Source organism: Conger conger, chromosome 4 (genome assembly GCF_963514075.1).
Source record: "Conger conger chromosome 4, fConCon1.1, whole genome shotgun sequence".
NCBI classification, from domain to species: domain Eukaryota; kingdom Metazoa; phylum Chordata; class Actinopteri; order Anguilliformes; family Congridae; genus Conger; species Conger conger.
In genome coordinates, this window is record NC_083763.1 from 18046626 (window position 1) to 18058877 (window position 12252).

Here is a 12252-nt window from a genome sequence, read left to right on the forward strand (position 1 = left end):
AAAGATTCAATGGATGTTTTTCAAACCCCATATTAATCTAAGATTTGTGAACTGAGCACATTTCCATATGGGGACTGGAAAAGACCTGTTGCAGGAAAAACTGTAAAAAAACAGGAAATTTGGCTGGGAACTCTGGCCATGTCCCACCCCCCCAACATCACTCGCTTTCTCTCTTTCTCTCTCTCTCTCTCTCTCTCTCTCTCTTGCTCTCTCTCTCTCTCGCTCTCTCTCTCTCTCTCTCTCTCTCTCTCTCTCTCTCTCTCTCTCTCTCTCTCTCACACACACACACACACACACACACAGCACTGTGGTTCTCCCACCCACTCTTACATCTGGAAGGGCTCTAGCTGTTGTAGTGATACTTAACCACTTATTCTTCTCCTGTAATGGGATTGTTTTTCACGAGATTGGAGGTCAGACTTTTTACTCAGCACCAAACTCAGAAGGCAGAGAAGGTAAAAATACTTTCTTTATTTAAGACTGGACTTATAGATAAGTCCAGATATTTCAGTGTTGTGACACTTTCTGCTTCACCCTGTGTGGAAAGACATGTGGCTGACTTATTACTATACAGGACGTGGTTATGACTGCATTTGGTAACTGGACCATACAGCAATTTAATCTTTGTTCTTGTGTCACTCAACATGGTGCATAAATTGGTCCTCTAGTTGATTCCATTCCATTTTTGGCAATACACACACACACACACACACACACACACTGACACACACACGCATGCACACACCCACACACACACACACACACACACATACACATACACATACACACCCTTGAACACTGGGCAAAATATGACATTAAATATAAAGTTGTTTTATTTGATCTCTTGGCTGATGGCATGTGAAATGCAGTTGCGAGGTGGGTCAAAACAGGGCAGTGAATGAATGTGTGCCTCAGGCATTCGGTGTGGGAAGGGGAGCTGTGCTGAGATAATGTGCATATGTATTTTCTGTATGCACACCACTATGGGTCACTGAACACAACAGATGTTAGTCCCGCACGTCACAAGCACTTGGCTCAGGATAGGCAGCTGTGGAACACTGAAGGAGATGCGGAATGCAGCTTTGACGGAAGAATTTGGGAAAAGTAAATAGTCTGTTTTTAATGTTTCCATTGCTGCTGCAGGAGACAGAGAAAACACTTTTCTCATTTAATGTTCTGTGCTGCTTTGTGAGCCTATAATGAGCATATCGGTAATATAGGCACAAATATTTGGAATATCTGGCATTGTGAATTGAGATGAGATGAAATTAAATAAATGTTTTAATCATTTAAAAACAAAAATAACATCATGTATACATCTGCTCAACACCAGACACCATAAACACTGATTACAACTTATAACTAGGTAGCTGCCACTAAACCTAAGATTCTCCTGATGTACATTACATTTTTGCTAGCCAGTGATAACAAATCTCCAGCTTTGTACTACTGCTACAGCTGTAACGGCAATTACACAAATCTTCCAATGCTGCTCTGTAACTTGTCAGAAACTAATTCATAATGTGATCATAGTTTGCCACACTCCTGCAGACTGACAAACTGCTGTGCTTACAGTATGTATATAGGCTGTGATGTTTAAAGGAGGATTCCAGGCCAAAGCACTTTCACTTCATTATAATTTGCATAAAGGAACATCCTAGGTCCGATTTTCCTCTTTTCTGTAGTATTTCACTTTTCTGCAGCTATATTGACATTCTGTTGATAACATAACATCACATGGTGATATTGCCAGAGCACACACAGTGCTGTTTAATATGAGAGTGTGTCTTCAATGTGTTATACCACCAACTATAAGTATTACAGTAGATATTCATTTCAGCCCCTGAGGGACAAGTAGCCGATTTTGCTTTTAGCCTTTCAGCTAAGGAATACTAACTAGTTGATCTCTTCAATGTCCATTTAGCTGGCTGTGTATGCCATGGGTGGTGGCAAAAGTAATTTTGGGTAGCATACAAAAATAACACAGTGGAGCAGATCCAGAAGAAGCCTGGCAGGATATCAAGTGAAACATTGTGAATTGTGATAAAGCCAGTGTTTAAAAAAATATATAAAGTACAATGTTTGGCGATTTTCAGAAATTGGAGAATTTGACTGGTTAAACAGTCAAACAGCTTAACTCTGAACTCTAACTCTAAAAAAAAAAAAAAAAAACTGATAGCATACTTCTCATTGGCACAGATGTTTGGTAGAAATTAAACCCGACAAAACTGCAACACACGGTTTGTGTTCTACCGTTAGTTATTCAACAAAAAACCTATAATTTACCAATAAATTTAGCTTTCAAGATTTTTATTTGATGCCCACACAGTAAATCCGAACTAACAAGATGACAGACAGAAATGGGTATTGAATTGAAGTCTCTCTTCTCATTCCCAAAGTACATTAGTTCCCGTTTTCTGTCTGGAGTTATAATAAAACCTTAATTTGGAGTGACAGCTCCCCTAAATCGTAACTGCACACACTCAGTGAGTCATCGTGGAATGGAAATATCGAGCATGTGGGAGCATAATCATAAAGGCCTGGACCTTTTTTGTTTTGCAATGCTAATAGTTCTTACATTTTTGCTTCCCATTGATTGAGACCTACCTCAATAGGTATCTACTCCAGTCATTATTTAAATGGTTTATAGTTAATGGTTTAAACAACCAAACCCTGCAATAGGAAGCAATCTAACAAACCGTGGGCTGTTACGAAATATACTATAAAAACTTTTTGAACAACTTTCCCTTTAAACACAACAAATTTCGACACAATCAGTTCAGATTGGTTGCTTTAATTGGAGAATAAAACTCTCCAGGAACAGGTTTCATCACCTCTGCTCTTCATTCTGTCAGTAATCTCAAGTGACAAAACAATAATAAATTTTAAAAAATGAAGTGGAATGATTAACAGACAAAATAAGAGTTTTGCTTGATTATTTCTTAACGAAGTTGTAAATGCAATGGCCTTTTTATGAAAAAAGAAATGGCTGAATATAAAACAAAATAATACATATTTTGAAGAGCAAATGTATATTACACTACATTACATTCATTTAGCCTTCATCCAGTGATGTACTATACGTGGATGCTTTCACTGTAAACTTGCAAAATAATTATAGAACACATAGCATTTATTTGACTGTATGGGACATTGTTTGTCATATTCACCAGATATTTTGTCTTATTCACCCGACCTCTGCAGGCGTAGAGGAGGCCTTGTTCAGAGCTCAAGGTTTTGGAAGTGGAATCCCAGTCAGACCATAGGGAGCAGGGCCTTTGGGTCAGGAATGTTTTGGATCAGGTCACTCAGCATGGCGAGGCCTGCGGGGTTCCTGCAGGTCCTCAGTGTGCTGATGCTAGGCTGGGCGCTGGTGCATTGCCAGGGGCAATGGGAAGATGAAGCAGAGGAAGATGGAGTGGAGGAGACAGTGCCCCCTGCAGTGGTAGAGCCAGATGTTACTCGCTGTCCAAAGAACTGCAACTGTAAAGTAGAAGGCGCGGTGGACTGTGCAGGGGTGGACCTCTCCCAGTTCCCCAGTGATATATCTGAAACCACTCGCCAGCTGTCCCTGCAGGTACAACTACAGCCCAACTACAGCTTCTTATAACATTGGGCCTGCCCTGTAAATAGTCAAGACGATACATATTAAATATAATTTTGTATGCAATTTGTTTCACTCTCTTCATATTTTACTGATTGTTTGACTGATTCTTATTGTTTCAGAATAACCAAATCAAGGAAGTAACTGTTGAGCAACTTTCCAGACTCTACCTGCTGGAGACACTCAACCTGCAGAACAACCGTCTAACTTCACAAGGTTGGACTGGAGGGGGGAAATAAGTCAGACTGACAGAGAGATTAGAAAGGAAATTGAAGGTTAAAAGGGAGTGAAAACTGTGCAATTTTTAGTGTAGTGCAGTTGATGTACCCCGTGTACAATGTTGGCTGTCTATGGCCACATGAAGCTACCAGAGTAATTATTGGCATCTTGTGTTACATTACATTATATTACATTAATAGCATTTGGCAGACACTCTTATCCAGAGTGACGCACAGTTGATTAGACAATCCTCCCCTGAAGCAATGCAAGGTTAAGGGCCTTGCTCAAGGGCCCAATGGCTGTGCGGATCTTATTGTGGCTACACCGGGGATCGAACCACCGACCTTGCGTGTCCCAGTCATGTACCTTAACCACTACGCTACAGGCCGCTCTATTCTTATCTTGCCTATATTTGTTGTCAATGCTAAATTTTTATTATTTTAACAGGTCTTGAAGATGAGGGATTTGAAATCCTCGATCGACTGAGTTACTTGTACTTGGCGAACAACAAGGTCAGTCCTTCTGTCACACATTCCTATTTACAGAATACATGGCATAGAGACTGTAAATCTACACATAGCTACCTCCAGAGCAGTATATTGATAATTACATTTTCTCCAAATAGCAAACTTACCATTCAATCCATTTACCATGTGGATTGATCACAGCTATTAAAGCACGGCCACAGTGCCTGCAGGCTCTGGCTAGGCATGTAGAGCCACTCAATTAAGCTAATGACACCTTTTTTCAGTTTAGAAAATCATCTGAATGGGTGCCATGGCTCTCAGCATTGTTGTCCGTCTTGAGAGCTCATCCTGTGCAGATCAGTGAAATTGCCTTGTTAATTGTGAGCTTTAGATTCTAGGACAAATGAAGAACCCAGAAGTGCTGAAAGGCCTGTTCTCATCATCATGTTTTCGTATGTTCCTGTGCTCAGAGTAATGTTCCACAGGAGAGTGCTAAAAACACGCCGCACATTCCTGCTCTCTATTGTGTCCCCAGCTCACCGCAGCTCCCAGGCTCCTCCCTTCATCTCTGGTTAGTGCAGATTTTGCAGCCAATCAGCTCACCAAAGTGTATCCCAACACTTTCGGCCAGAAGCCACGTCTGAAGTAAGGATGATATTTTCCACATTAAATTAATTTCAAGCAGTTCCCTCGCTCTTCTGTCAGTGATTTTGTCTGTTTTTCTTCATTTCCTACCCTAACTTAGGTCAGTTTATCTTCATAACAACAAATTGACTGATGCTGGGCTTCCTGAGAACATGTTCAATGGTTCTAACTCCCTGGAGATCCTGATTATGTCCAGCAACTTCCTCCGATATGTGCCGAAGAACCTGCCCTCTTCTATCTACCGACTCCATTTTAAGGTATTTAGTCAATGAGCAATAAGTTTTACAAGAACCGTACCCAGAGGCTCTCTCCTGTAGCACTGTGTGAGCACAGTTGCAGGCGAATGCCAAGGAGGAGTGCACACCCTTTGGCTTCAGTGCTCCTGCTGTGCCTGTGGCACACTGGTAACCCAAGAGGCACATTTTCCAATTCCAAATAATATTTTCTAAAGAAAATTAAGGGATAAAAAAACTTGGAAAATGTTTCCATGAACATTTAGTCAGCTGAGAATTAGAAGGCTCAAATGAAAAAATTAGTTTGTGTCTTAAATATGTTATTCATAGGGCACTAAATACATGGGTGAAGTTTTATAGAAAAATACAACTTAAAAGTCTGAAAAAATGCAAAATGGATGTAATATAAACTTATCAATTCAATTATTAGAAAGATGTGACTCAAACAAGCCAAGGTTTCTTGACACTCTCTGCTGATAGTGTCTTCTTGTGGACAGAATAACAAACTGGAGAAGATTCCTCATGGGGCTTTCAACAGTCTTTCCCACCTGCGGGAACTGTACTTGCAGAACAACCTTCTTAGCAACGACGGCATGGACAATGAAACCTTCAGGTGGGACTTTTTATTTTTTTTTATTCAGGGAAAACTTTTTATTTATGAATTCCCTGAATAATCAGTAGTAAAGGGAGTGCAAATCAATAGGACCAAAGATCTACCATAGCTTAGAAGCTTATAATGCTGAACCCAGTACTCATTTTGACAAAGTGCACAATGGCTTACTAAGTCACAGAATTATCAGAAAGAGTATAAAACAGTGACGACAAGGGGAAGCCCACGCATATCAGATTGATTTATTGATTTACCTCTTGTGCTTTTTTAATTCTGGGTATTCCCCTCACTCTCACCCTTAGCCACCTGAGTAGCCTGGAGTACCTGGATTTGTCCAACAACAACCTGAGCATGGTGCCCAAGGGCCTCCCCCGAAGCCTGGTGCTGCTCCACCTGGAGAAGAACTCTATTCGCAGCATCACTGCGGACGTCCTCACCCCCATACGAAACCTTGAGTATCTGCTTCTGCACAACAACCAACTTCGCTCACGTAGCATTCACCACATGGCGTTCCAGGGTCTGAAGAAACTACACACCCTGCACATGTACAACAACCAGCTAGAGAGAGTTCCGCGGGGGCTGCCCCGTCGCGCCAAGACCCTCATGCTGCTGCACAATATGATCTCTGAGATCAACCGCAATGACCTGGCCATGCTGTACACCCTGACCGAGCTCAACCTCAGCTACAACAAGATCACCAGCCCCCGCATGCACAAGGAGGCCTTCCGTAAGCTCCGCTTGCTGGAGTCCCTGGACCTGTCCGGAAACAGTCTGCACATTCTTCCTGTGGGCCTGCCAAAAAGCCTCCATGTGCTGAAGGTGAAGGACAACCAGCTGAGCTCCGTATCTGAGGGAGCCCTGGCGAGCATGAGCAAGCTACGCGAGATCAACCTCAGCAATAATCAGCTGAAACTCAGCTCCTTCTACCAGGGCGCCTGGCAGGGACTAAGTTCTCTTACCGTAAGTGGGATAGGGTCTGGGGCCAACTGGTCTATTTTTATGCTCTTATCGCATAAGGAGGTGTCTCAACCACATTCAGAAGTCAACCCTGTTGCTGAGCTGGGAATCTTTTATGATTCCCCTGTTAAAGCTTAAGAGCATTTGTATTGGTGTAGCATACCATATGCTCACATCCTGTTGCTCTTGGACCTGTGTTTTCTGGCTGGTGCATTAAAATAAGGAGCCCAGTTGTGCTCTGTGCTTATCTGTGTTGTAATCAATGTAGTGTTCAATTTCAAAGAGACTGATAAACTAGAAGACATGCTTTTGATTTGTCTGGAGGGTTTATGTTAAGTAGCCTAAAATACAGGTCCTTTAGGCTATACATTCCAAATGGAGCAGAGAATAAAACATTTAACTCAACTGCATCTCAGGGATAGCAATTGGAAATATTACAGGTCACATTACATATTAGGACCATAATAATTCTACATTTTGGCAATGTTTTATTGAAATTGTTGTTAAAAATTTTTTTTTGAAAAATGAAAACTCTACTTTGCACCTCCTGCACAAGAATATCAGTTTAGTCTCTGATGAGTATATCCTCGTCATTAATTGCTGTGGTAGACCACATAAATAGGTAAACAGAGGCACAAAGTGCACAGCTCTTAAAGGGAATGAAACAAAACATTTTTTTAACAAAACATAATTGATTGGTTATAATTAGGCCCACCATGTGACCTGCTGGGATTTTAAGGGAAGAATATGTAAATATACATATATAGGCCCAATATACTGTAGAGAGTAGACTATTTGTGCTGTATATAAACTGCATGCTATGTTTTCCCAGCTAAAGGAATAAGAACTGTTTGTTCCTACAGGTGTTGGACCTCTCAGGAAACCAACTGTCTCACGTACCTGTTGACCTTCCTGAGACCTTGGAGTACCTTTATCTGCAAAGTAACCGCATCAGCAGTGTCCCAGCAAGTGCATTTGAGAGTACGCCCAACATTAAGGGGATCTTCCTCAGGTCAGTCAGACACAACAACGTTGTCCTACAGCAAGGGCCAATGTGGTAATAAACCAATGATACATTTTAAATCTGTTTTGCTTTTAAGAGTTTGGCAGCTCTGAACATTTCTACTTGTTATTACTCTGAAGCAATGCACAATGCACAAAATATTAATTTTGATATAAAATTTGGGTTCATTAAATCCACAGCCGACAGCTTTTGCTTTGTAAACAAAGCTTTAAGCTCACTTTAAAAAGCTTCATATACAGATAAGCTAATGGGTTTTGGCTGGAGCCTTAATCAGAGCATTTCTCTGTCAGGGACTCATGTACTATATAATAGGGTGGGTTCAACTGCTGCTTAGTACTTATAGATTACAATTAGAGATGAGATCATTTAATCCATGCAAAGTTTATACACAAATAGAATAAAAAGCGGAGAGCATTTGCATTAAATAATACAGGGGGACTATTGATCGTTTCCTTCAGTTTGTTCGTGTGTTTGCTTGTGTATCACACTGTCTTATTATTTGAAGCCTCTATAACCTAGAAATGTCAATCAAATAAGTTAGCTTAGTCTTGACCTACTAATCTAATGTTAGCAGATGTTGTTTTCAAATCTCAGTCTTGGTTAAACATCTATCATGTACCAGTAAGTCAATTAGTCATTTAATTTTTAAAATATGCATTTATTTAGTTTACCAATCAAATGCCTGGGCGATGATGTGCTACCGAAGAAGCCCAGAAGAGAAGTAAGTTAGGCTACATCGTTCAGGTTGGCTTCATTGCAGAATGTCCTTGTACATGTAGCTTAGCTTAGGATATAGCCAAAATAATACAAATGTTTAAGTTCCAGAACCCATTTTTGCATTTTATTATATTTCCAATAGCACTTGCAGGTTGACAACTCCCCTGGTGTAAAATCTAGCTGTTTCAAAACATAGCTTGAGCTGGTCAAACCATGTTGAGTATGGAACTGAAGTGGTCTACCAGCTATCAGCTGTTTCAGCTTGTGCTGTGTTTTTCAGCAGGGTTGTAAAATGGTTGCTGTTGCCATGAAGTACTGGGTTGCATTCATTTTTATTCTGTAGATTACATTTATAACTCCAGTCTGATGGTGTTTTCCAAAAATATGGTAATGTTCAGGTAATTCTAAAGGGTCAATCTAAGGAAAGAATGCATACCTCTTGGAGAGTTTTATTTTTGATGGTGGAATGTCTACTGTTCAGTTATACCGGCATCTTCTTCCCAATGAGCAACTACAGTACTAAAGCCATGCCCATAGTCCTTACCTTGATTTGCAAGAAAAATTGGTCACTGAAACAAACATAATTTTTGGACATGAGAAATATTTGGGGAAAGCTATGGGTCTCTATGGGTCACAATGTTGTATTATTGAATATTTACGATGCTAGGCCTGCGGTATGTGAGATACAAGTACATATATTTTCCCTTTACTGGGTGTTGATGGAAAGGCTAATTATGGCCTCTGAAGTCTGTTATACTGTTTTTAAAACTAGAGTATAGATCTTCAAAGAATTCATTACTTTTTGGTTGCTATTATTGTGAAAATAATTATTATCATTTTGCTTGTGAATTTACTTGGTTTGTTGCCCGGCTTAACTTAAATATTGCTTTTGGTTTCTTCTCATGGGCTCTCTCATACAGCTAGGCTGTTATCTAAAAATGTATGTTAAGAACTTCTTACTATTATTAGATTTTAAAAAGATACTTTAATTAGATACTTTTTTGGCCTTTTATGCAAAAGGTAAGTACCTATCCTCTTGACAGAGCGAGCACTGGGTTAGTGGGAATGATCGAACTGAGGTGCTATTTAAGCCTTCTGAGCCGCCACATAAGTTTACAGATTTTGTTTCTCAAATATTCTACTTTGGAAAGAGTGCATCAACAAGACTGGTCTCCAAGTTGATTTTAAAAGTTGGCAGTGAATTGAAACAATGCACTATTTGCAAAGACACAAATGAGCTCAGTTTTTAACATGGCAAGCTATTAGGAAATAAATAGGCCACCATGAGAGTTCATTTCATTTTCTTCGGTAACTTGTTTGCAGGGTTTGAGAAAATCTAATTTAATTTTATCCAAAGGCCAAATCTGGGTGATTTTCTGTGGGTACAGCAGATTAACATCTCCTCTTATATAATGATATTGGTTTTGTGCTGTAGTAGCCGCTATACTCATCATGTTACTATTAATCATGTTTGTATTGACTGTGCCATTTGTCCCTGGAACAGGTTTAACCGGCTGTCGGTGAATGCGGTAGTAGAGAGTGCCTTTTCTCACCTAAAGAACCTGCAAGTCCTCGATGTTGGTCCAACTTCCACCAGCCCTGCCCATGAAGATGACTTGGAGGAGGAAAAGGAGGAGGAGGAGGAAGAAGAGGAAGAAGTAGAGGAATATGGTCAGTAAGACCTCAAAGGAACAAAAGCTATTAACGTGACCTGCAGCCAAACAACCTGTTGCACACTCTGCTCCAGACCTGCTCATCCTTTCTCCGTGAATAGATTTCGGGGGAAAACAAACAAGAAAAGCCCTGATACATAAAACCCTTAACCCATTTGTTTACACATGCAAAAATGTGAGATTTTCAAGTTCAAGATGATTTGGTGCAGGATACCAGATAATTATTTTCTTGACTTACAGCTGCTATTACATGTCTTTGTTCATGCAAAAAAATGCATGTTTCCACAAGTCAGCTTAAATGCACCGCAACCAGGTCCCGGGGCTCCATAGCAGCATACAGCAGAACACACATGTGGATGGCTCTTGGGACCCTGGAGGTAATCAAAGCAAGGTCAGAACTATGACAATCAAAGGAGGAAGGATGATATAGCTGATTTCATATGACTTGGGATAGCAAAATGTGTGATGTGTGGATGCCTGGAAGAGTCTGACCCCTGGGATCCCGCCACGTTCAAAGTCTGAGATGTCAATTAACGATTGGACAAATGGGGACTGCTGATGATGGACTCTCTGAGGACAGATATCTTATAGATATAGAGATATCTTTGATGCAACATCTTTGATGTCATTCTCTCCACATCTTACTCCACAACAGAGCCCATGTTAAAAGAACAGCGAGTACTGCTGGCCTGTCTGCTTTCTCACTTTGGCTTCAGTTTACTTGGCAGACAGACTGCTTGTGAGGCAACAAACTCTTCTTTTAACCCTACTCAGGAGCTTCTTCTTTGTTGCAAATTACATATTCTATGTTCAGTCTAATGTTTTACAAGCAAGATAAAATGTATATGTATTTTAACAGAGTCTGAAAACACTCATGCTGCAAATTTCACAATAATGCACCATACAAATGTATTTTTGTGTATCACACCCTGGCAATTACTAGTAAAATCTGTTGCACAGCAATGAATATTTGGAATATCAATCTAGAAAATGTTCACATTAGTCAAATAACATGAATCCCAAATCAAATGTTCTATTCACCCTCATCATGAATAGAAAATACATGGGGTGTTAACTAAAATCACTATTTAAGTTAAAAAAAGAACTGTGGTGAGTCAAGCACAAAGCATTTCCTCTGATGAAATGTACTTTCATTGTTGTTCCACATTGTTCTGTCAGTGTTTAAAATTCAAAATGGCACAGAATAATTGCAGCCTGTGCAAAGCCCCCTTGTGCAAAGTGTCAAGGTCAATGGATTTTCAGTTATTTTTTGCAGTCTTTTAGAGCTTTTTTTGCAATGGTTATTGGAACTGTTAATGTGATTTGTTCAGTCCTTTTGAGTTCAGTGTATTCTATTTTTCTATTTAGAATGTAGAGACAGGATTACTTCGTCGGGAACATCATTCAGTTTTGATCTTGCTAAGTCAACCTGACAAATCCTTTTGCAGCTAGATCTTTCATTTCCACCTTTCAGAGTATTTTCTTTTTCACTTCAATAAGATCAACATAAAAAAGAAAGCTCAACTTTCCCTTCAATTCTTGGTGGGCAAATGAGTGACAGGAAAAAATGCACTCTTTGTTTCATGACAGGATAGTGCTTTCTTATCAAAAAATAACATAATTGGGACAGAAAGGACAATGTGAATACATGAAAATGGTAGTGCAGAGACAGGCCAAATAATGATTCTATTGTTAACACTTTAATTTTGTTGTAATGCTAAAGTTCACAGATTACTGCATATCCATGTCCAATTATGAAATTATGAAAAACAATTCAGAGAGAGAATGCTTACACAAGAACTTTCTTCAAGGAGATTTATAGCAACATAAATCAGTACAGCAACCAGGCCATTGATACATGTAAAAAAAAGAAGAAGCATACACCACAGTTCCATACACAGTGTGATTCCATTACAAGTAGACTTATGTTAACAGAAACAGCTTAAAAACATATTTTGAAAAAAAGTATTTTCAGTTTAATGATGCAATAACGTGCACTGAACAAAGAGCATCAAAGTACCTTTAATTCATATAAATGTATATGCTGTGTACACAGCTGGCTGCACAAAGTGGGCATGGCACTGGGCTCACTTTGTGGGTTGA

At 39.8% G+C, this 12252-nt stretch overlaps 1 protein-coding gene across 1 annotated transcript; it reads left to right on the forward strand.

The window, feature by feature from the left end:
* Positions 1–334: 334 nt before the first annotated feature.
* Positions 335–11112, forward strand: podn (podocan). Its single transcript, XM_061239236.1, has 10 exons — positions 335–455; positions 3205–3577; positions 3727–3820; positions 4271–4335; positions 4826–4935; positions 5036–5192; positions 5666–5781; positions 6081–6738; positions 7599–7747; positions 9981–11112. The coding sequence occupies exons 2-10, from the start codon at positions 3290–3292 to the stop codon at positions 10153–10155; spliced, it is 1812 nt and encodes a 603-aa protein (XP_061095220.1). The 5' UTR covers positions 335–455; positions 3205–3289; the 3' UTR covers positions 10156–11112.
* The last annotated feature ends 1140 nt before the right edge of the window (positions 11113–12252 follow it).

Coding starts and splice junctions, on each gene's coding strand:
- podn (XM_061239236.1), top strand. CDS start 3,290: ATGTTTTGGATCAGGTCACTCAGCATGGCGAGGCCTGCGGGGTTCCTG. Junction 4,936..5,035: donor GGCCAGAAGCCACGTCTGAA/GTAAGGATGATA, acceptor ACCCTAACTTAG/GTCAGTTTATCTTCATAACA. Junction 5,782..6,080: donor ATGGACAATGAAACCTTCAG/GTGGGACTTTTT, acceptor TCTCACCCTTAG/CCACCTGAGTAGCCTGGAGT.